General features: G+C 36.1%; 1 protein-coding gene across 5 annotated transcripts; it reads left to right on the top strand.

Annotated features, from left to right (window-relative positions):
- Positions 1-1393: 1393 nt before the first annotated feature.
- On the top strand, positions 1394-23780 carry LOC126708748 (protein SENSITIVE TO UV 2). Of its 5 annotated transcripts, none has more exons than XM_050408664.1 (13): positions 1394-1722; positions 1829-1867; positions 2856-2971; positions 9305-9411; positions 9505-9857; positions 10685-10753; positions 12070-12152; positions 19116-19448; positions 19532-19638; positions 20185-20333; positions 21898-22097; positions 22204-22245; positions 23142-23780. In XM_050408664.1, the coding sequence occupies exons 1-13, from the start codon at positions 1456-1458 to the stop codon at positions 23404-23406; spliced, it is 2130 nt and encodes a 709-aa protein (XP_050264621.1). In that variant the 5' UTR covers positions 1394-1455; the 3' UTR covers positions 23407-23780. The 5 variants fall into 5 exon arrangements, with proteins under 5 accessions (XP_050264621.1, XP_050264622.1, XP_050264624.1 ...); XM_050408665.1 differs by having other exon boundaries at positions 1395-1722; positions 9320-9411; XM_050408669.1 differs by having other exon boundaries at positions 1613-1722; positions 2856-2975; positions 9320-9411.
- The last annotated feature ends 2374 nt before the right edge of the window (positions 23781-26154 follow it).

The following is a 26154-nucleotide window of genomic DNA, read 5'->3' as shown; positions in this document are numbered from 1 at the left end:
TACTTTTTTGTGTCTATTGTTTACAATTCTTTAATTTTTAATTGTGTACGTGTCAAATGGTAATTTGTTATTATAGATGGATGATGAGGAAGTGAAATTCGAGGTTCATTATGGGGGTACTTTTATGTGGAATCCTAATTTAGAATACTTTGGTGGGAAAGTTGAAATAGTGTATAGGGATCCCAATAGGCTTAGTTATTTTGAAATAGAAGGTATATGTGAGGAATTGGGGATTGATGAACCATGTAGAGTTCATTATTTAGATCCTGGAGGCAACTTGGAGCAAAATTTGAGGCTCATACAAGATGATAAAGATGTGGTGCTCATGTGTAAGTTTAATGAAGGAGGGCCAAGAGACACCATCATACTGTATGTGGAGAGTGGTCATCCTCCACTTGCAATTGAAGTTCCTGATGGTGCAGGGGGTGGTGTAGGGTTTGCTATAGAGGATGCAAAGGTTGGTATAGGGGTTGGTGCAGGACCTAGTGTAAGGGGTGATACAGGAGCTACTATAGAGGTGATACTAGTATGATGGTAGAGGAGGAGTTTGATTGATTGAATGAAGGTCTGGAAGGAGAAGACTTCTCCACCTCACATAGTTCCATCTGACCTTAACACTGTTCCAACCACTGATACATCTTAACCAGCCACTGATACACCTCATCCAAACACTAATACACCTCAGCCAAACACAGATACACCTGGCCTAAGCAATGTTCCTCTTCCAAACATAGATTTAGATGAAGAGTGGGTTGAACCAGCTTTAGAGGATGATATTGCAAGTATGGATGGTTTTGATGAGCAAAGGCCTGGCAACCCATAATTCAATGAGCGGACTGATATGACAAATGTTAGGTTGGTGGTAGGGATGAAGTTTCCAAACTCCAAAGTGTTTAGGAAGGCTTTTAAGGAAGTATGTGATTCAGCATCGCATTAATATCAAGTGGAAGTTGAATAAGAAGAAGATTTTTGTACATTGTAAGAATAATTGTGGATGAAGGTGTTATGCCTCAATGGTGACTAGAGAGTGTATACTTGAGATCAAGACACTTAATCCTAATTTAGTGAACGTTTGGATATAACTGAAATGATTTTTCAGTTGTGTCCTGCATCTGTCAGTAGGTATTGTGCACTGTTCATAAGACCTACAAACCTTTTTTTTCATCAAAAATTTTATTAAAAATTAGTTTCATGGCATTATTTACATATTTAAAAATTATTTTATTACAGTGTTTTCAATTTTCAATAATAAGCGATATTCAAATATACTCTTAAAATTATAAAAAATATAAAAAATTAGGTAGGAACGAAAAACACGTTTTAAAATTTAGGAAAGGAAAATATATTTCATGTTAAGGAAAAAAAAAAAAAAAAAACTTAAAAGACACTTTTTTATGGACACTTTTGAAATTCAAAACACAAATTTCTGCGAGAGAGAGAGAGAGAGAGAGTTGGATGGAGCCGATGAGTGAAGAGGGGTTCGAAGAATGGGACGCAGATTTCTTGGATCAACTCATACACGTAGAGGAACTCGCACTAACCTCTACAAAACAACAACAACAACAACCGCTGCGCACAACTTCTTCTTCTTCTTCTTCTCAAACTCACCATTACATCAACAACCCTACAAATACAAATACAATGATGAGTTACTCTCCTCCGCGACAGCTCTCTCAAAGGGTCTCTTTCGACGATAAACAACTCGAAATCGATATGTTAAAGGTTTACAATTCTTCTTATTTTTATAGTTTAATCGATACATTGCTGTTTACTTTACTATGATTTATCTAAATCCAAATCTAAGTTTGTGATTGAAATGAAATTACAGAGGGAGCTCGGACATGTGTCGAAGCAACTCACGGACCTGGTACTGTTTGCAAAATTTTCCTCTTTTTTATTTATTTATTTATTTTAACTATCACTGTCTCTATCTCTACTAGGTTAATTGTGTTTTTCCTCTTGTATGTTGCAAATTAAGAACTAGGCTTTTTTTTTTTTGGGGGTTTGAAAATAATATTATTATATTATTAATTATTAAAAATCACTCTGTGGTTAAATTATTTAGGTTTTAAGAGAATAGTCTGTCTTTGAAAATTGTGTTTTGAAAACACGATTTTAAGGATTGAAATTTCAAATTTTGCATTTTATCACATTTTTTGCACTGAAATCGTGTTTTGAAAACACAACTTTAGTGTAAACACATTTTACATTGAAATTGAAACACTATTTCACTGCAAAATTTGAAATTTCAATGCTTAAAATCGTGTTTGCAAAACAAAATTTTCAAAGAGAAGCTATTTTCCAAAATTATTTCCCTACTGCACTATTTTTAATAATTATAAATTAATATTATTTTTCTACAAAACCCCTAAGAAGCATGGACTTGGACATTGTCACGTGACTTGGTAATTTTTGAAAAATTAGGACATGACAAAGTGGGGATACAAAAATTTATTAATTGAATTAATATAGCTTTTGGGATATGTATTTTTAATTTATTTTTGTAGGCATATTTTATATTTTTTTTTCCTCTCAACACACTGAGGATCGCATATAGGAGTGCAGCACCCAGCCCATGCCTATAGTATTTTATTTATTTATCTAGAAATTTTGGCACTTGCAGAAATGTAAATTTTATGATTCTTTTGAAATGTTATTATTATATTACAATATGAAGTGATTTACTTACGGCTGTGGATAGGATGTTATGTTTTTATGCTTTTGTTTGCACGATGTTCCTATGTTAGTTTCTAATAGACCCACATTATTGCCATTCTCTTTAGCTGTCCCTCTTTCTTCTTTTTTATTATTAATAAATTTTCACTTTCTAAAAGAAAATTATTATTTTCATTCAGGAACAAGAGTGCCTTGAACTAAGGAAGGAAAGGGGCAAGAAAGAGGAGCAGCTTCAAATATTTTCCAAGAATGAAGTAAAAGATGTAGATGCTCGCTCTTCAAAGAGTACTACCTTGTGAGTAAGAATTCTGATTTTGTCATGTGGTATGTTGTCTGTATATGTTAGGCTTGGGTATAGCATTCAGTTCATATGTACCAAATCTAACATGAATAGACCATCATCCAAGCAGTGCCACCCTTTGCTTTACATCCTATCTACTTATTTGATAGTTATAGTAATGGGGGAAGGGGGATTTGAACCCTATTTCTCTTAGTAAAGGAAAGCAAACTATGCCATTGAGCTACAAGGCTCTTGGCAAATCCTATCCACTTATTAGAACAAGAAAAATCTTTCATCTCATCTCTGTCCATCTACACAATATCTCACTCACTCCCATTTTTTTTTGGCATTATTAAACAAAGACATGCCCTACCAAGGAAAATCCATATTGAGCAGCTCCAAATTGGAGAAGAAAATGATCCACTGTTTTCACACTTTGATAATGCCCCCCATGTTTAGATAAGTATTGCCTCTTTCACAATGCAAGCCTATTTTCCCATCTTTGCACTATAACAATTCACAAAGTTGTTGCCTTGCATGAAGGGCTGACAAAATAGGTCATAGGAAGAAAGCAAAAACAACCCAAAGATTTAGCCAATATTTCAACATTGCACACACACACACCCTCAGTGGGTATTGAACCCATAATCTCACCCTTCACTCTGTTCCTTTTTTTTTGATAAGTAGAACTTGAGTCTGGTGCCTTAGACCCTTTACTTTGCTCTTATAGGATGTAGAGGTGCCATTTGAGCTATAGCTTCAAAAATTTTATTTTCGCGGTATCTTTTGTATTTGGTTGAGTCATCAATTTCCTCTCTCAACTAACTTGACTCTTAGAGAGTCCTAAGGGAGCCACAACACCTTTACCTTTTATTGTGTTTTTTCTTTGATAACTAACGAAAAATTATATTAGAAAAAAGCAAACATAGTACATCGGCGGTGTTCTAAAAGAGAAGTACAATCAATTCAAAAACAATGATCAAACAAGTGCAAGAGAGAAAAGCAAGGGAGAGAGAGAGAGAGAGAGAAGTAGCACTCCAACCCAACAAAGTATGGAAGAAGAAGGCTTTAATTTCTAGGATATTCCGTTCATATCCCTCAAAACTCCTGAAATTTCGTTCATGCCAAAGATAGCACATAATGCAATGTGGCACAACCTTCCAATAAACAATGTTTCTATGCTTTCTGAAAGACCCCTACCAAGTTGCAAACATATTGAAGACTGTCATTGGCATAACCCAATGGAGGCCAAATAAACAGTTTACTATAGACCAAAGCTCCAAAGCTATAGGACAATGAAGGAGCAGGGATCCACAGTCTCCCCACTTTTTTGCACATGCGGCACCGATCTAAGATCAACATACTTTTCTTCCAAAGATTATCCATACTTAAGATCTTCCCTAGAGTAGCGGTCCAAGAGAAAAAAGCTACCCTAGATGGGCCCTTCAAGCACCACACCATCTCCCACAAGAACAGCATGCCATCAATCAAGGATGGTGAATAGTAGTAACCATGCACCTCAAATCCCCAACTCTTGACAGGTTTCCAGCAAAGTCTATCCATTCCCTCACCCTTAACAAACTTGGAATAGATAAGATCCATAAAAGATACTAGACTCCAACTCCCAATCTTGGACTTGTCTAGAAAAGTGAACATCCCAATAGGGCACCCCATTAGAAAGGCGTAAAACATTAGCAATTGAGGAGTCTTTGACACTACTGAAGCTAAATAACTCTGAAAAAGTCACCTTGAGAGGACAATCGCCACACCAAATGTCATGCTAGAACTTCACTCTAGTGCCACTACCCACCTCAAATTGAAGGTTTTTGGAAAAGGTCTCCCATTTCTGTCTTATTGATCTCCAAAGACTCGCACCATATGGACTTGAAATAGCCTTGGTGCATTGTTCTCCCCATGCATTCCCATATTTATCTCTATAACCCTTTTCCATAAAGACTCCCTCTTTGTCCTGTATCTCCAAAGCCATTTTCCTAACAAAGCTTGATTAAATCTTCTAAAGTTCCTTATACCTAATCCTCCATTACAAATTGGATTACAAACAGTAGCCCATTTAGCTAAATGAGATTTTCGTCCCTCACCAATCCCTCTCCATAAAAAATCTCTGTATTTTTTCAATGTGATTGGCCACCTTTGCCTAGGGAAAAGAGAGAGGAAATAAGTCGGCAAACTTGAGAGTGTGCTTTTAATTAGAGTAAGCTTCCCCCCTTAGATAAATAAAGGCGCTTCCAACCCACTAATCCTCTTTCTAACTTCTCAAGAATAAAGTTCCAGATTGTCCTCTCCATCCCAAGTATTTCAGTGGAAGCGTAGACTGTTTACATCCCAACACAGCGACTAAATCCCTCATGTTGCTCACTTCCCCAATAGGTACCAACTCAGATTTCCCCATAGTAATCTTCAGCCCTGAAATGGACTCAAATTGCAAGAGAATATCCCACAATTTTTCTATTTGACACAAATCGGCATCACAAAAAATTAAGGTATCATCCACAAATAAAAGATGAGACACCATCGAAGGCATAGCTGTGGTACCTACTGAGAAGCTCGATAGAAGTCCTTCATTTACTGTTATAACCAACAAACGACTCAAAGCCTCCCTCACCAAATAACATCGGAGAAAGAGGGTCACCTTGACGAAGACCCCTAGAACTCCCAAAAAAATTAGTGGGGCTACCATTTATTAGAATGGAAAAACGTACCGTAGAAATACAAAACAAAATCCACTTCCTCCATCTTTTAGAAAACACACACCTTTGAAGCGTATACATAAGAAAGTCCCATGATATGTGATCAAAGGCTTTTTCCACATCCAACTTACGCAAAACTCCTAGAATCCCTGCCTTTAATCGACTATCTGGACATTCATTTGTAATTAAAACTGAATCCAAAATCTGCCTATCAAGTACAAAAGCATTCTGGAACTTTGAAATAATACCATGCATCACTTTTCTAAGCCTTTTAGCCAAAACCTTAGAAAGAATTTTATAAACTCCACCCACCAGACTAATAGGGTGAAAGTCCCTTACCCCCATAGCATCCACTTTTTTTTGGAATGAGAGTGAGGAAAGAAGCATTAAGACTCTTCTTGAAAATTGCATGGTCATGGATGTTTTGAAACAACTCCATAATTTCTGGTTTTAGAATATGCCAGCAAGACTGAAAGAAGGCCATAGAGAAACCATCTGGACCTGGAGCCTTATCACCATTAAATCCTTGAATCACTCCACTTTATCCTCACTAAATGGCCTATCCAACCGGGCTGCTTCCTCCTTTGACATCCTAGAGAATTCCAAGTCATTCAACACTGGTCTTAGTCCCCTGGTCTCTGAATATTAGTGCTTATATAAGTGGGAAATACATTCTGAAATGGAACTAGGACCAAAAGTCAGTTCTCCATTCACCATTAAAGAATTTATGGTGTTGAACCTTCTGTGCAAATTTGCAATCCGATGGAAGAATTTTGTATTTCTATCACCCTCTTTAAGACAGAATTTGAGATTTTTGCCTCCAACAAATTTCCTCCAAAAGAGTTGTCTTTTCCAACTTGCTTGTGAGTTGTTCCTTTTCCAATTTCTCAACATCAGACAGGGGACGAGTTTCCTCCAGAGAGTCCAAATCATTAAGATTCATCCATAACCTGTTATTTTTCTCCTCTGCATGACCAAAATCTTCCTCATTCCATTTTTTCAAAACAACCTTCAAAGTTTAGTTTTTTAACAATTCTATAACCGGGAGATCCTTGAAAATTATAGGAGTCCTACCAAGCATGCACTTTCTCAACAAAACCATCTACCTTCAACCACATATTCTCAAATCTTAACGGCTTTTTTCCCTTCTGAAAATTCCCCCCTTCCAACAGAATTGGAAAAGGATTCTAGACCAGTCTAGCCATTATATGCTGAACAGAGGGGAACTTATCCTCCTAATCAGGCGACAAAAGGAACCTGTCAACCCTAGATCTCGATGCCACAACACGAGAATTAGACCATGTGAAAGCACCCCCTTCCAAAGGAAGATCTAGTAAACCATGATCTACTATAAAGTCAGAAAACTTATGCATAGCAGGGGTAAATGATTCTGCACCAAGGCACTCTGACGGGAACCTCACCACATTAAAATCGCCTCCCACACACCAAGGCACATTCCACCAAATTCTAATCCCAGCCAACTCATCCCATATACTATGGGTGTATTTGGATACCACTTATTTTGTTAAAACTGAAAAATTATTGCTAAAAGTACTGTAGATAAAGGTAAAAGTTAATTGAAATAGTACAGTAGAGCCCATGAATAGTGCCAAAAAGTATAGTGAGGCTCATGAATAGTAGCAAAAATAAGCTGAATAGTGAAATAAGTTTAATTTTTAATACTAACCCAAACACACACTATGTATCACCCTTCTTGTGATTAATTCCAATTTTGTTTCCTGCAAGCAAACAATATTTGCCTTCCATGTCTTAATGATATTTCTGACCCGAAGCCGCTTCTCATTATCATTCAGTCCCCTCACATTCCATGAAATAATTCTAAGATTCATTGATGCACCACAAGGTCCCTGTCCTTACTAACACTCCTTGTCTTGGTTGATCCATCCATATGATTCCGAGAATTCAACAAATTCTTCAACTCCCGTTTCCCTTTCATACCCACCTTTGACAATTTCTTCTGAGCACTCTCTTTAACCAGTTGCTGTTTTTTCCTAGCCTCTAGAGCTAGAAATAATCCCGTAACCTGCTCCTCACGACCATCCAAAGAAGTGCCCACTGATTTCTTAAAAGCTTTGATTTTTCTTGTGACCCAAAGCGACAACTGAGTACTGTCTTATTTTTTACTCATCCTCAACATTCTGCACTGTCCACATTGATTCTGCTGTTGGGCTTGCTGTTTTTTTTTTTTTGATAAGTAAGAATGATATATATATATATATATTTTTTTTGAGAAGAAGTAAGAATGATATGAATACAAAAGGCTGTTCTATGCAATAAAAGCATAGAGCAAACCAACAATTACAAGAAAAGGAAAAAAGAGAAAAGAAACAGAAGAAAACCCAATAGCAGACTAATTACAAAAGAGTAAAGAACTAATAAAAGAAGCGAGAGAATCACTAGTCATAAGTCCCCAAGCCCGAGACCAGTTGAATACAGTTCCACTAAAAGAAGCAAGCATTTGATCTTTGGAACTATCCAAGTCCTTAAAAGTCTGCCGATTTTGCTCCTTCCAAAGACACCATAGTAAGCACAACGAAACTAGATTCCAAATGTTAGACAAGTGCTTTCCCAACTGATTCCTCTAGCCAAAAAGTAGATTTGGAATCGTTCTAGGTATGACCCACGAAATTCCAAGGGATGTAAAAACAAAACTCCACAACCGATGAGCCTTCTCACAATGAAGTAGTAAGTGATCCACCGTCTCCCCACAATGATGACACATAATGCACTAGTCCACAAAATCAAAGCCCCTACGTCTCAGGTTATCACCCAGAAGGATTCTATTCCAAGCAACAGACCAAACGAAAAAGGAAACACGCCGAGGAGCCTTAAGTCTCCAAATACCTTTCCTAGGAAAGACAATAGAGGGAGAACCTCGCAACTTGTTATAAAACGACCGGATGTCAAAATCCCCATTAGGCTTCAACTTCCAAGGGCTCCTCATCCCTTTACCTTTTATTGTTTAGTGTCTAAAGTTTACTATTGTCAAGAGATTATAGAATTTTGGTGTTGTCTATAAGGGGTAATCGACTGTGAGTATATGGAATGGGGAATCACAGTCGATTATGTGTAAATGCAATGGGGAATCAGTTAATCACCACTTATTGCATAGTCCTTTTGCCACTGATTTATGGTCTATGGTCTTGGAATTATTTGGAGTTTGTTGGGTGATGCCAAAGAAGGTTGTGGAGCTATTAAGTTGTTGGTCAGGTCACTTTCACCATCATCGGAATGGACATTTATGGATGGCTGCCCTGCATTGCCTGATGTGGTGTATATGGAGGGAGAGAAACAATAGGAGTTTGGAGAACATAAAGGGGACTATGCTTGACCTTAAATTATTTTTTCTCATAACTTTTTTGGACTGGATGTCACTTATCCTAGTCATTCTTTATGTTTTGTTCTTGACTTATTAGATGCATGTTATTTGAGTGAATGATTGTATAGTCCCCTGTTGTATATTTCCTGTGTATGGGGGCAACTCTGTTTGTGATATCAATAAAGATTGCATCACTTATAATTTATATATATATATATATCGAAGATTGTGAAATATTTTGTATTATCTACAGTTCATGTGTATAAGCCAGAAAAAAAAGTTGTGAATAATATTTGCCAGTTGCCACAATGACAGGGAATATGGAGCTCTAAATCATCATAGGGTTCATCGAAAATTTCAAAATGCAATATCTTTGAATATTCAGGCTGGCTCTCAGATTGATAGAGGTGAGTAATAGCCAGTCGTCATTGTCTTGTCACCTAATATGCTCTTTGATAATTCTTTTGACATCCTGTAATTTGTCTTTTGTTGTATGCTAGCTATGCCAGCCTATAAGGCCATTGGAATTCAAACTGAGAAGGCTGGTGATCCTGGCCAAGTAACCATGGATGTTTATCCAGCTGCTTGTCAAGCTCTCACCGAGAAGTTGCTAGCCATCTGGGGCTCTCCAAGAGACCAAAAGCTAGGAAGAAATCTGATTAATAAGTTGCTTGTGACTTGTCAGACAGATTTCCATGTCCTTTTTGCGTGGATGAGCGTGAGTGTTCCAAAAAGGACAATGGACTCTCTCAAAGATGGAAGTTTGTCTGACGTAGCTTTGACATCGCACCTGCACTCTTTTCATACTCCAGAAGCTGCAAAAGTGTCTCATCTCTACTCTGTATTGACAAAGGTACTTTCAATTTATGATTGCATTTGCCTGTAATAAACAGGAGATAGCTGTGGGCTATAAATGTATTGCCTTTTGCTCACAAAGGTAGTGCCAAAAAAAAAAAAAAAGAGAAAGATAAATACTTAGGTTCGTGACATGGGGGTTTAAGACATTTTGCTTTATTTGCATTTTCAGTATAGGCGTTTAGAAGTTAGGTTATGGGGACATCCGGACATGTCAACTTATGGGCTTATTAATTCAAAAAGTTAAACAGAGAGTATAAATGGTAAAAGAGCGTCACAAATAAATATACAAATGTGAGCCACTTAGTATTTATTCCCATTATTATGCCACATTGTGTTGGGGACTTGGGGCTGATGATTCTTCGACCAAACTGTCAAGTCATGGTCAGTGGTTTTTATAGGTTTAGGACCTCAGATTTGCATTTTTGTTTCTCATCCTTGTTACTAATCAGGTTTTGTGGGTTGCTTCCAATAGCTGGGGTCATTTTATTGTGTGTATCCTTGTAATTATTTTTTAATAAAACCGACTTTTATAATGAAGATTTCTTTCAAATATCTCTCTTTTCTATTATGAAACTACATTTAATACTATCGTTGAAACTATTCATGGGCCTTATGGTGATTGAGTTTATCTCTTACCTTTGACTTTAGTTCAAGATCAACTTTCTCTTATTTTCTTTTTACATACATACTTATTTAAATAGTACCATTGACATGTTTTTCTTCTTTTGAAACTGACTTGCATTAGAAGTATTTGATTTGGTTCATATTTCTTACATTGAAAAAAAACTTGCTTTATTCTCTCATGACTGATTCTTATTTCAGATAAGTATCGGGATGGTACAGTTGGAGGCTTTGTTTGAGCCATTGCTTGACCTCTGTATTCTCAAAAATGTGAGTTGGTGAACAAATTCCTTTTTTCTTTTCTTTTGGGACTTTGTACAACAAAGGGAATCTCATAGACGTTTTTCTAATATAAATTTCAAAATTTTAATGAACAAATCAGTGCTTTTATATGAGATTGAATATGTGGAATCATAACTTTTAACCCTAGATGAAGTATCCTTCATCTTTACTTTATAAAAGGAGCTGGATAAACTCTGTAGAGTGGGCTAAAAAGCAGCAGCAGCCTTGACTGTCAGCTCACAGGATGGAAACCTTCTCAATATTGATGGGTGCCAATAAAATTTTTGGTTTTGATTGATAATATTTTCTTGATGTAGTTTATGTTGTGAATGTGGTTTGTTAACATTGTCATTCAGTTTTTTGAAGTCTTATGGGCTCTCGGAGGACTGGGATTGATGAAATTGGAATTTCAAAACATGTTGGGGTGTGCTTACTAGACGGGCGAGGGTTTCTTTTTTTCCTTTTTTTTTGGGGGGGGGGGGGTTGGGGAGGAATTATTTTACTCTTTTGCAAAAAAAAAAAAAAGGAAAGAAAATAGAGCAAGATCTTCTTCTATTGTTCAGTTTTTTTCTTCTCTTAGTTTAGCCTCTTGATTGTTTTTCTGTGGTGTTCTGTTTTGTGCTTTTCTGTGTTCATTCTCATGAACAAATTGTATGTTTCTTTTTCCATTTTCATCAATAATAATTCTTATATTACCTATCAAAAAAAGAAAAAAAAGAAAAAGAAAATAGAGCAAGATCACATTGTATGGAATTTGAAACTTTTGTTATGTAGTATGGGCAGAGGATTGCAATAGACAGTTAGACATGCCTTCAGAATTTGAAAATAAATTTTTTTTATTAACCTAGAATTATTATTATTGACATTGTCATTTTGTGGTGACAATCAATACCATACTTAGAACTCCTCATGTATCATTTTTTCATACCCTTCATTTCATCTACAATACATTAGCAACCCCCGTCCTCAGTTTCTCCCCAAAAGAAAAAAAAGAAAACATGTATGGGATTCTTAAAAAAATTGCTGGCATTCTTTTAGTAGACATCTTTTACTACTTGGTTTAAGTTCATTCAACTGCCTCTTTTACCGGCTATAAGATACTTTTGTTGGATTCAGTGGTTTTGGTTGAGAACTACTGAATTGTGCATATTATTGTATACTTAGCATTATAAAATTTATTTCCTTATGTCTGATTATTCTACTTGGTTGCTTTTCTTGGCTTCACTTTACCATTGGTGGATTTTTCATTCTCTTTTATTTTTCTGTCATGTCTCTTAATCATGAATTTGCCCTTTTTGTTTCAGGTTGTCATTGTTCATAGATCTCTATGTATACTGCGTGTTTTTTTGAAGCACCTCTTGAGTTTGGAAAGGAAATCTGAAAGAAGGTATGTTTTAGGCTAGTACCTCTGGCTTACTTGTTATTGTTTTAATTTCAGTTTGGTTCTACAAAAAATGGATAACATATAAATATGTATGCTTGATGGTCCATGTGTTGGCTTGATCTGCACACCTTCTGTTGTCTGATGGAGAGTTTTTGTTCTTTTGCTCTTTTTTTATTTTATTTTATTTTTTAGTTAATTTATTTTATAAACATTAAAACAAGATCTAGTAGTGTTGTAATGGTTTGAGAGGGTTTGAATGCTCACTGCTGGTTAAGTATCCTGTTAGTTCCATGAGAAATATAGATATGACACAATATTCTTCAATTCTCGTCTCTGCCAATTGCCATACTTTTTTTGTTTACATTTTATGTTGAAATGGTTCCTAAGAAACTCTAGTTAACAATTATCAAAGGGACAAGAGGAATTTTTTCTAAATAGCCTATATATACTGATATAATTAGGAGGACCTGATATTTGCTTACTGTTTTGGAGAAAACATAAGTGTCGGGTTATTAAAATTAACCCTAACACATAACATATTATTGATATATATAGGTATACATTGAGTTTACTCTTTTGCCCCTAGCTATACTCAAAACACTCCCCCTCAAGTTGGAGAGTATATATCATACAATCCTAGCTTGTTACATAATAAACCCAAACGAGTCTTACATAAAGTTTTGGTAAACATATTAGCAATTTGGACTCTTGTAGAAACATATGGAATAGCAATTATACCATCTTCTACTTTCTCCCGAGTAATATGACAATCAACTTCTATATACTTGGTTTACTCATGGAACACAGGATTGGAGGCAATGTGAATTGCTACTTGATTATCACAATGCATAGTCATAGGCAACTTCATAACAAATTTTAATTCCTCAAGTAAATGCTTAATCCACATAAGGTCACATGATGTGTGTGCCATGACTCTATACTTGGCCTCTGCACTAGATCTGGCAACACAGGTTTGTTTCTTATACAAAAGGTTTGGTCAGAAAGGTTTTACCTGTAGGTGACCATTAGCTTTATACAAAAGATCACGGCCTGGATGTGCTTTTAGATACCTCATAATCCGAATAACTGCCTCCCATTGTGGAAGGTGAGGATCTTTTTTTTTTTTTGATAAGTAAGAAGAGAATATTATTAATAAAAAAGTAGCAAGAAAAACACAAAGGGTTCGCAGTAGTGAACAAAGGAAAAAAGAACAAAAAAAGACAGGAGCAGCCCCTAATCTATTCTAATAGAAGAAAGAAAATCTAAAAGGGTAGAACAATCAGAATAACCCCAACATCTAGACCAATCAAAGAGTGTCCGCTGGCAATATTCTAATAACTGAACCACAATTTTCTCCTCATCCTCAAAAGACCGCCAATTCCATTCAGCCCAAATAGTTCACATTAAACAACCTGGAATCAAATCCCAAATATCAGAGCTATGCTTCCCAAGCCAATGATACCAGCAAAATAATTAGTCCACAACTGAACCTGGCATGACCCATTCGATCCCAAACAACCGAAGCATGTACATCCACAAAGAATGAGCTATCGGACAGAAAAGTAATAGGTGGTCCATAGATTCCGCGTTGCTATAGCACAAACAACAATGATTTGCCAAAGGACGACCACGAAGCATAAGATTATCCAAAGTTAGAATCTGACCATGGCTGCAGTCCACATAAAAAAAGCCACCCTTTTAGGTGAGATAGTTTAGTTTACCTACAAGATGATGATATCTCTCAAGATTAGATAACTACTCCCCCTGATCTTCATAGAATTTGGCATTAGGATCCATAGGAAGTGAGCAACATTCATAGAATCTCGTTGTTTCTTCAAAGTTTAAACATTAGAGGAGATGGGCTGATAAATATTGAGTTCTTCACGTATACCCTTAAACTTGTTATGGTATTTTTCCAATGAAAAATCACTGAGACGTAAGGTAAAATAATTTTGATGAAGATTATAAATTCGCTTCAAATTTTTGACACCAGAGTAAAGCTCCTTGGCTTGTTCCCAAACAAGTTTAATAGTTGGTATGAAAACCAAACTACAACTGATCTTAGACTTCATGCTATTCCACAAGCAACTCCTAATTTGTGCATCTTCAGCTTTCCAATCAGCATATTTAGAATCTGTAGATGCAGGGGGGTCACTAATCACACAATCAAACTTCTTTCTACCAAGAAGAAACACTTAAACTGCCTAAGCCCATTGAGCATAATTACTTCCATTAAGACAAATGGAAGTAATTGATGACATATTAGGAGACAAGAAATAATTAGTGGGCTGAACACCACCTGGTCTCCATAGCAGCCATCTGATCAACAAACTTAAAATAAATAAGAAACTAGTGGACCCGAGGACTTCTAACTACAACTAAACAAATAACAAATTCAACACCGAAAAATTCCAATAATCAGCAAGTCCAAAGGCCATTCACCACAGCCACTCCAACAAATCCAACAAATATCTCCTTGGAAACACAAACAACATCAAACCAACACTGGGTATGGATCAAACCACAAATAAAGTGCCAGCAAAGATTACCCAAACAGAAGATCAAAACATATAAGACCGAAACAAAAGTTGAATCGACATTCCTCTGGTCACCACAGCCACACAAACAATTCCATAGCAATATGAAATATTTGAACTCAGCACTGTAAACCAACCCAAGGCTACCCAACAAAGAACTTAGAGAGGCCAGCGAGTAGAAAATAAAGACAGGTACCCAAGGCTGGAATTCCGGCGGGGGCGCAAAGTCGGAGCTACGGCCAGTGGCGAAAAATTGTGCAAGTGGGTTGCTGGAGGAAGAAGACTAGAACTGGTTGGTGGTTGTTGGCAGCGGAAAGTGGGTGGGTGGGGGGTAGTTTTGTGGTTAACGGTAGAGAGTGGCTAACCTTGCTTTGACACCATGTTTTGGAGAAAACATGTGTATTGGGTTATTAAAATTAATCCTAACACAACGTATTATTGATATATATATATATATATATATAGGTATGCATTGAGTTTACTCTTCTGCCCCTAGCTTTATACTCCTAACACTTACCAAAGGGAAAAAAAAAGCAGAACCAAATTCTGGTCAATTTATGTATTAAACAAATGATAGGGCATATGTTCATATAGTAAATAAAGATTCAGCTTTGATTTATTTTGAGCAAAGATACTTTTTAGATAGTTCTACCATAGAACATTGTAGTGCAACTTGGATTTGTGCGGCCATTTTAAGTTTTCTTTCTGAATATTCTCACACCATTTATCAAGTCAGTAGTTAAAAGTATTATTATTTATAAGATATTATTATTTACGTAAAAGGAAGGTGTGGATTCTGGATTGGTGCTACATGTGTAAGAGAAATGGTGAATCGGTTGACCATCTATTTCTTCATTGTCCTTTTGCTTCGGATCTATGGTCTATGGTTTTGGGCCTTTTTGGAGTTTCTTGGGTTATGCCGCTCTCTGTTCTGGGGCTGTTATGGTGTTGGCAAGGCAGCTTTGGTCGTCATCGAAATGGTTATATTTGGTCCATCATTCCTCATTGCTTATTGTGGTGTCTTTGGAGGGAGAGGAATAGTAGATGTTTTGAAGATACTGAGAATTCTATTCCTGCCCTCAAGCTTCTCTTTTTTAGAACTTTAAGGGATTGGTTGTTTGCTTTGCAAGATAAATCTTTCCCCTCTTTTATTGATTTCCTAGACTCTTGTAATTTTTGTATTTGATTTCTTTTCCCTTGTACACTTCCTGTGCACTAGGGTGTTCCCTTTTTTTATCAATATATCTTTTACTTATCAAAAAAAAAAGATATTTGTAACGTTATTGTGAATAGAACCAAATACTTATGCAAAATATGCCGTATAAGTTTTGACCTTACAAACAAATATGGACATGAAATTATGCCTACTAATGGTGTGCTTGGGGATGGTGAATTCTTTGCATGATGCTTGCTGTGTCTTTTGTTAAGGTCTAGGTCATCCCTTTAGCAGTACCACTCACAGATACCATAGTGGTGCTGTTTATGCTATTATCATGGCCTAGCTTACGTTAGGTAATTTGAGGGTATTTGAGTGATTTAAAGAAGAAGAAAAAAATAATAAAGACATTTTTTTTTTAAAATTATATGCGGCTAGGATTATTTTCTAATTAAGGGTTATGATTTAGTGTTACTAGGGTTTTAGGGTTCAATCCTCTTGTAAGTAGAGGTTATGACAACTTTGTTAGACAGTCTGAATTTTTTGGTAGTTTACGTGACTTGACTTTTAATTATCAACAATATTGCCTTTGGATTTTCTAGGTCCTTCAGAGCCTGTTTGGTTTGGTGCTAACTCAATTTTCATATCTCAACACTCAAATCTCATCACTCAAACTCATTACCCAATTCTCATTTCTCTAACTCAAAATTTCTCATAACTCTACTCATTTTGTGTTTGGCTGGAATTTCTCAGTGAGTATTTATATTCAATAAGTCAACTTTATGTGAAGTTGTGGGACCTACGAAAATTAATACTCAGCAAATTTGCACAGAACGGCAACTGTATGTACCCGCGTAGGACACTCTCTCCACTTCAATGTTCTTTCTCAGCTCCAAACTGCTACTATTGACATCCTCTATATTATTCCAACTGATTAACCCAAACTAAAAATTATTCCAACTGATGCTAAAGAAAATAAAGACACAACAAAATGAGAAAGCTTGGATGATGGTTCCAATTATAGTGACAGCCTTATATAGAGGTCTGTACACAACAAAATATATACAAATCGGATAGAAATTAAAATCTATCAAATTTATAAGATTCTGACATCATTTTGTTGTCTTTATTTACAAATCAAATATATAAGATATATACAAATCAAATAGCTATCAAATGATAAGATATATACAAATACAAACTACTGTTACAAAGGGATAAGCCCAGCTTTGTTACGTGCTCTATTAGATGCACCAACAATGTTCTCCAACAATAGAAATTAAAAATTATAACCAAGACGTGATACTGAGAGTTTGAGGACGACCATGGCTTGAGAGTAGCTTGCAGTGGAGAGACCCACGGCTTCACAAGAGAAACAGAAACCCAAGAGCTTTCACCAAAGAAAATGGGTAGCAAGGCCAAGATCTGTAGAAGAAGAAGAGGGAGATCAGTTTTCACTACACAGGATCTTGGAGATTTCAGAGCATCAGCTTACCTTTTTGGAAACAGAGAACAATGGAAGCTGAAAAAATTGATTAGGGAAAGTGAAAGTTAGAGAGAAATGAGGGAAAAAAAAGCTGGTAAGTGAACAGTATTGTAGCCATTGGTGAGCTGCCATTGATGGTGGCTTTACATGTGGGTGGGACCCACTAGTTGAGCAGAATTACTACATTGCCATTGTATCTCTGTTCCCATAATCTGGAAACAACGAAAATGTGTTTCCGGTTTTCATCACTCAAAACTCAATTTTTTGAGTTTTGAGTGATGGGAACAAGACTAAAAAATTTTGCCAAACAACATTTCCTTTGTGGGTCCCACTTGTTTTGGTTTTGGGTGATGAAGGCTAAGTTATATAACTCAGTTTTCACCCGATTTAAACACCTGCTCAAGAACTATATGATTTCGCTTATTTTAGCTTTCTAGAAGAGGGTTTCCTTTGTTTACCCCTAATAGCCAATGAGCTCAAGTTCAAATGTAGTTCAAATCTAGCGAGTTGGAGGGTTAGGTCGTAGGTTCAAGATCCAATGTATGTAATTACTAATAAAAAAACAAAGAAACTTAGGATTCAATGGAAATTTGAAGTAAAATCTTTTCTTATAGCGTGAGCTTTGTTCATGAGGTCTTGTTTGGGTTGGAGAACCGAAAGTATTAGGTTTGAGTTGGGTTAAGGTATAGCAATTTACTGGTCTTGTGTATGTATCAACACACTAAATAAATTAAGCATCTTGATAACCTCTTCTAGTTGCCATTTAATAGAATTTTAATTTTTTTAAAATGATTTTACATGTTGTTTTTTGTTATTGTCTTTGTTTTGGATTGATGCAAAAAGGTAACTTGTGATATTAACACGGAAAAACTTGACATCCAACATATTCATATGTGCACATTTTCTCACAATTTTTTATGGCTCTTTATTGGAACCTGTCACTTAATTATTAACCAAAATCTCGTAAACTTTTTGGTCAGAAATAATGTAATATCTTGTTATGTGAGTGTCCAGTGGACAAAAGTTCCTTATAATTGCTTGGTCGACTGTGCAGAGTGCCCTTAAAGGTCAAATTGAAAATCTATAGAGTACTTTTGGAAAATACCATGCTTAAGCAAAACCATGAATGGAAAAGTTTAATACGTTAGGGTTCCTCTGAAAAATGGCGTTTTTGGACAAAAATGCTTCATTATGTAAGTCAGACTTACCTTATTGCTCTTAGTTACACACCACCCCCCCCCCCCAAACAAAAAAAAAACAGAAGAAAATATTGGCTCATAGTACTTTGTCTGAGAGTAGCTGAGAAAGAATAGAGGGAATTTAGCAGTGAAATGGGGATATGTTGTAGTTGGGTGATAATGGAGACTGGTGGAACAGTGGCCATGAAGAAGGCATGTTTTGGCTGTTGGGTGATTGCAGTGGTTGATGGAAATTCTGTGGTACCTGTGATAGATTTCTTTTTTCAATGGTGGCAGCAATGATGATGGCAGAGTTGTGGTTGGTGGTGCTTATGATGTCAGTAGCTTCTGGCTATGATGATGAACCTGCTTGGTGTTTCTATTTTCAGTCCTTTTTATTTTACTAAATTCTTTGGCAGGAGAACCTTTGGTTGAGTTCTTTTATTCTTTCCTCATTGGGTTGGAGGGAAATTGAAAAAAAGGGGGTTTTGGGGGGGGGGGGTGGTGGGGGGGTGTTGTTTGCTTTGTAATGAAGTCTTTTTTTCTTCTTTTGGGTTATGTTTGCGTGCTTATGAACTTTGATTTGATCTTTCCAGTGAATCTACTCAGGGACAATGTCACAGTTGGAGGACTTCTCTGTGGGAGCAACATTGTGGATTTTAATGGACTTGATAGAGTCCTTTCCTGTGCGAGCAGAAATGAAAAAAATTATGCAGGCTATACACCACTTGGGATCAGATTACCTAATGCAGAAATTCCATGCATGGAGGGACCCTGCAATCGTGATATTGCCATTTCAGTTTCTTGTGTGGACTGGGTTTCTCTATTTGAAGTGATGCATCAAATTATAGCGAGGAACACTGAAGAATGTGTGAGATTAGAGGCAGTCTCAGTTATGATTGTGATTCTAATGAGAAGTAATGCTTATATGGAGAGGGAAAAGTATGTTTTGAGCATTCTGTTGACTCTTCTACCATTATACGTGACTTTCTTTCATCTCCTGACTAAAAATTTTCTTGAGACAGGTTTGGCAAGGCAACTGTGTTTGAAAGTCTTTCACAATTGCTTAGAAAGGAAGCTGGCTTGCGGGTGCAAAGGCATGCCGTGCATCTTCTATACCTATTGCTAAACTGTAAGTTCACATGTTTTGCCTTTTCCATTTCCTTCCTTTTTTTTCTTTTTTTTTTTTTTTTTTTTGGAAACAAAAAAAGAAGGGGATCATATGAACTTGCAGTTTCTGCTTATTTTTATTAATATATCCTGAATTTATTAGAAAAACTTGCTCTTCTTTGTCTATTTCCTACTCATGAGTATGAAATTCTCATTGAAGCTTCAAGACTTTGCAAACTAGATTGACTTTAGTTTAGCATAGGCATGTTGTAATATATTTTAGAATGTTCTATCTTCACTTCTATGATACTCCTATTTAATCTTATACTTGGAATTAACGATGTGGTTGAGTGGTTCCCTTTATTGCTAAGATAGAACTAGAGAGACTTGGCTTGATTGTAGTTTGACAAGACTGGACATAGTATCTCATCAGAATTGAACCTAATAGCTACTACTTGTCTCATCTCAGCTTGTTTGCACCCCTAGTTCTATAGTTTGATATTCTGTGTATTTGAACCTATTTTACCTTACCTTACCTTACAGCTTTTGGTTCTTTGTTTAATTAAAGGTCCAAAACTATTGGTGATGTTCTGCTCTGGTAGTAATGAGGGAGGGACTGCTGCTGTTCCTGTTGATGATGATGCCAGATCTCAGAAATTCATTAAGGTTCTTCAAGGCTTGGCAGATTGTGTAGCTTGCTCTGGAAATGGTATACAGGTAAGCATGATATATATCCTCTGCTTGTGGATATTTGATATTGTTCCTGGAGGGAACTTCTATAAGACTCACCATATCATTGTGTAGTAAAAGTAATTGCATTGACAAGGTACTTTTACTTTTGAGAGTAGTAGGTGACAAGAAGTGGGACAGTATTTATTTGAATTGTTATGTAGGGGAAAAGTAAGAGGGGTAGGGGAGGGCACTGTGGAATGGAGGTAACCTATATGGAAAAATTGAGGTATACTTGTAACAAGAAGCTCAAAGTGCAGTGTATAGGGAGTAAACAGGGAATTCAGAATTTCCTTTAGGAGAGTTAATATCTACATGTACCACGTAAGGTTTTTTCTTGTTGACTGTGCATCAAAACATTACAATTGATAACTTCACCAAGAGGAATACTATCACTGCACAACAATAAAAAGGCCAATGAAGATTTTAGTCTGAGTGGTGGTAAATGTGCAAAACATTTGAAAAATCATTGTATCACATTACTTCACTGTTTTCTTGAAAGAGAGTGTGTTAGGGGACTCTGTTTACCTCTTTGTAGTGATGGTGCTTCTAAAATATTTTCCAAAAATTTTCTCTCTCTCTCTGTCCTTTTCTTAATTTATTATTATTATTATTATTATTAAATTGGTACAGGAGTAACAAACAAAAGAGGGATGGGCTACTCTGCTCTACTCTGCTTTAATTAATGTCTTCCTTTCCTTTTTGGGATGTTCTAGAACGAGTGTTCACTTTCAAAATGTCAAAACATGAAATCTTTATCTTCCCATATTACTGTCACTTATTTAAAAACCAATCAAGACACTCATTAAACGATTTGCCATCTTTGGTAGTATAACAATTTTTTCTTCCATTAAACATCATTCGATTTCAAACCTACAAACTTAAATTAAGATGGAGAGAGTAATTAGTTTTGTGTGATTTCTTTTAGAATTAATGTTTTTGAAAGCACGCATAAAGCTAAAGGTCTAAGCATTTCGCTTGGCTAAAGTGAAGCTTGTTAAATGAAGTGCGCCTTGGGTGCGCTTTTTTATTTATTTATTTATTTTTATGCTTTTTGAAGAAGTACAAAACGCACCTGGGCATGTTTTTTTTATTCTTTGCCAACAAATATATGAATTGTTACAATTAATCAAGATCTTGAAGGAAATGACATGGGCCATTGATTTATTATATAAACATTATTCTTAAGGATTTATTATATAAACATTATTCTTAAGGTGTTTATATCACACAAACAATTTTTGTTACATATCAAAGGAAATGAAAAGGATAATTTACTATTCTTGTGCCTTTTGGTTGTTGCTTTGGATACGTTTTGATTGAACACTATACTTCATTAGAGGTGTGTATACACTATATTTGAAAAATAAGAGTTTTATTTCAATCAGGCATATGCTAGTTCTTTATGCCTAGGCTCAAGGGCCTGCACTTAAATGTAGACTGTAGAATGCTTACTTATGGATTCAATTTAAAATAAATACTGAAATGATATTATTGTACAATTGAGTCACCTGAAATGATAATCTTCAATTTTAAACAATTGTACATTCAGGAGTTGACACTTCGTAGAAATGCCATTACTGTGCTAGCTTTCTTAGCCTCATCTGGAAAACCTGGCTTTGAAATTTTTGTTCGTTCCAAGCTTTACAGAGAGGCAAACTTTCTTATGTTGATTTTGCAAGTACTTGTGTCAGAGATTGACATAGAAGAAACAGCAGTTTGTGTTGAGTCACCAGAGATTTTCAAAGAGAGGTAAGTTTTCCCTTGTCAATGGCGATTTCCAAACATGTGTTGAGTCACATGTTGCTTCTAAGATGTAGATTTTGCTTTACTTATTTATGCTTTTGTTGCATACAAGGTGTGTCAATGTGAATCTTACGGAACATTTTTTGAAGATAAGGTGAATGCAGATTTATGGGGATATGACTTTCTAAGGCCCCCTCTCCCCTTTATCTTTCTTTTTTGGGTAATTACACGCACACCTAGTGGGTTCAAGACCTTAGGGTCAGTTTGGATACAACTGAAAACTAAAAACTGAAAAACACTATAGCAAAATAATTTTTAAATGTGTAAATAGTACTGTGGGACCCATTTTTAATAAAAAAATTGTTGAAAAGTGAGGTTTGTGGGTCCTGTAACTGAAAAGTTGCTGAAAAGTTGATTAAAAGGTACTGGAAAAGTTGCTGAGGTGTGCACTGTTCACACCTTTCTAGTCAACAATCACAGCATAGAGAAAAAAAAAAAAAAAGGGTGAAATGCGTTTTGCGTCCAGACGTGGATGCAAAACGCAATACCCAAACAGAGGCTTAATCTCCCTTGTTCTTATGAGGGGAGGAGATGTCTTTTGAGCTAAAGTTCATTGGCTCAAGTTTTATAATTCAACATTGAAATGCAATTTTGTATTTACAAAATAATATTGGTTATTATGGGTATGACTCTACATGTCAATTAGTTTATTTTGAATTGAAAAACTTTAACGTGACTTGGTCCATGGCTGGTCAACTTACATTGTTAAAAACTTCTACATTTTTACAATACAACATTTAGATTACCAAGTGATACCATCTTATTCACTATAATATGGGAGTTTTTCTGGACTTCAGATATTGTCAAGCACTGCTGAATAATAATAATAATTTTGTGCTACCCATCAACCTACTTTATCTCTCCTTTTTGCTGTGAACATACTGACACTAAGCACAGACACAGATGGAGTTGCATTGTTAATATTTGTCTTTCTTCTTTTTCCTGTGTTTAATTTATTTGTTGATCTTACCTTGAGGTTCTTTTATGTAGGACATTGCTCATACGAGAGGCGCTTATATTACTTAACAGACTTGTGTCCAACCCTGCATATTCTGTTACTGTCTTGTGGGTGTTGACAAATAGCAGAGATATGGCGAGCCTGACCATTGACATTGCCACTAGGTTGTCTTGGGAATATCAAAGACATGGGCATTCTGACTGCATAACTAGACAGATGAGGGAATCTGAAATTGTGAACTTAGCTAGAGTATTCAGGAAAAGGGTGTTCACGTACTTAGGACATAACATATCCTAAAAGATTTCAAAAGCTTATTTAGATTGTCCATATCAGCGGTAGTGATGTAAGAATAGCCGCCAGAAGTCTCCAAAGATGAAGGTAGCCATAAACTCATTTTACCCATATTTTCTATCTTGAAAATTTTGAGTAGCCCCCTTAGCTTTACCTAAAGGCTTAAGCCAGAAAATTTTGGATGCCCTTGACAGTGTATCATGAAGATGATGTGATATACAGATCCCAAGTTTTGACAATGCAAAGAAGTTTTCCTCTGCCTTAGCTTTTAATGGTCGTCTGTACCTATTATTCTCCCTCGTGTAGCAAATCTACTGTACAACTTCGACATATAAAGTATCACAATGCCAGAAGTATGGTTGAGTTGATTGGCTTTGGAAGTGTGGGTGTTTTGCAAAAATTAATTAATTAATTATTTATTTTTATACATCTGTTTGGTATGAAGTACTTTCTTAAAGAAATTAGCTTCTTAAAGAAATTAGCTAGTTAACCTCTACCTGCATTCAAGCAATGAAGAATGTCTTGCACTCTCTTTGGAATAAGAATAATGTCTATGGAGAGAATATAAACAAGCTAGTAATAATAGAAGAAAATGTAGTCTAGTGGATAAAATTGTAACGAAGAAACCCGCATACAGAATGCAGAAAGAATATTTGGGATGAGATTGTGAACTGTGAAGTAGATCTACTGGGGTTTGGGATGAGATGGGAGCAAATGATACGATGTGTCATAACTTCTGCAAATTTTTTCTGTTGCTGTCCTCTTTCTATTCATGTTCTGGACTGGCTTTGAGTTTCAAATGAAATTCCCATTCTCATATAGAAGTGGCATCTTATGTAGCATTAGGGGTTGTAAAATCTCCCAAATTGCTAGTTTATAGCATCAAACGATAAAAAGTGGGCATTATCCAGGATGGTAGTTCTACAAATTTTTACAATCAAGTTATAGTAAGAGCATTAGCATCCAGGATTGCCAAAAAAAAAAAAAAAAAAAAATTTAACATCTGAATAGTTACTTTATCTATTATACTATCTCACTTTACAATACATTCAACATCCCATATTTTAGTTATTACAAAAAAAAAAACCTCAGATTTTATTTTTACATACAACACATTAAAATAATATAACTTACACAGTAAAATAAAATAAAAATATATATTCACTTCTATCTTTTCCTCTTCATCTCTCTTACAACCACCCACCACCACAGCCATGGATTCAAACCCAAACGAACATAAATTCTCTCTTCCACACCACCACCATAGTTACTACCACAACAAACACCAGAGCCAAAACCCATAATTGAGTTTGACCACACCACCATTGTGCCTTTGTCACAAGACCACGCTAAAACCTAGCAATAACCCACACCATAAAACCCATAACCCACCAGACTCATGCCCTCGCAACCACCTACCCAAGCCACTAAACCCACACTGTTGCAACCAATTGTCAATGCCACTAGACCCCGTCACAACCACTTGCCCACGCTACCAGATCCACGTCGCCACAACCACTTGAGCCACACATCCACCGTATGGTCTAAGAGATAAAACTGAGAAGGGCAATGGAGAGGGAGTGAAACACAGAGAAGGATGAGAGAGAGAGAGAGAGAGAGAGAGAGAGAGAGAGAGAGAGAGGGAAGAGAGAGAGAATTAGAAACCTGAGAGAGAGAGAGAGAGAGAGAGAGAGAGAGACTATTAAAATAAGTTTACAACCATGCTATAGTAAACTCTATAAATAAGAGTTTACTGTAGCTGAGTTGTAAAAATATTTTAGGAATAGCCCTCCAGATAATGCTCAGTTTTTGTGGTTTGATGGTATAAGATAGGATTTTAGGAGTTTTACAACTTCGGATACTAATGCTTTAAGGTTCTACTTTTACAACCTTACTATAGCAAGTTGTATAATTTTAAATTAATTTCTTTTGTCTCTTGCTTTTATTCTTTCTCCTTAATTCACTCTCTCTCTATCTCCCCACTCTCCCTCTCAACCTTCACTTCTCTCTCTCTCTCTCTCTCTCTCAATTTGGTGGTTGGCATAGCGGTGGCGTTTGGTGGGGTGCAGCTGTGATGGGGGGTGGGGTTGGCAGTGGTTGCTGAGTTGGGAGTTTGGTTGCAAGGTGGTGGTTACTTGTAGGAGAGAGAGAGAGAGAGAGAGAGAGAGAGAGAAATAGTAAAAAGAAAAAAAGAATAAAGAAATAGTAAATAAAAAATACCTCTTTCCTCAAAAAAAAAAAAATAAAAAAAAATAAAAAATAAAGTGGGAAAAAAATAGAGTTTTGGATGTTAAGTGTACTGTAAAGTGTGATGGTATAATCGATAAAATAGCTAAAAAGTGTGATGGTATAATCGATAAAATAGCTTTTTAGCTGATAAAATAACAATTTTTTTTTACAATCTTGGCTGCTAATGATGCATATAGTAGCATCACTCTTACCCACACACGGAGAAAGATGTTACATGTATTTGATAGGTACAGCGTAAAAGTGTTGCCCTTAACCGCGTTACCCGCCCCTCTCAACAACCAAACCAAATTTGGAATCTCAGTCGCCAAAGTCTGTTATACTGCTTGAACAAAAGCCACCATCTGATTGCCAAAAAAAGTAACGTATATTTATGGGAGCATATCATCTGCAATCCCTACAATTTTTACTTACTTGGTTGTCATCAAAACTAAACACATCAATTAAAAATCCACACGTCCTAACTGTTCACACCCAGGCTAGGTGTTTCTTCTTGCTGTTAAATAC

This window comes from Quercus robur, chromosome 12 (genome assembly GCF_932294415.1).
Source record: "Quercus robur chromosome 12, dhQueRobu3.1, whole genome shotgun sequence".
NCBI lineage: Eukaryota > Viridiplantae > Streptophyta > Magnoliopsida > Fagales > Fagaceae > Quercus > Quercus robur.
Note: the sequence above shows the minus strand (reverse complement) of the source record. Positions and strands in the feature narration are given on the sequence as shown.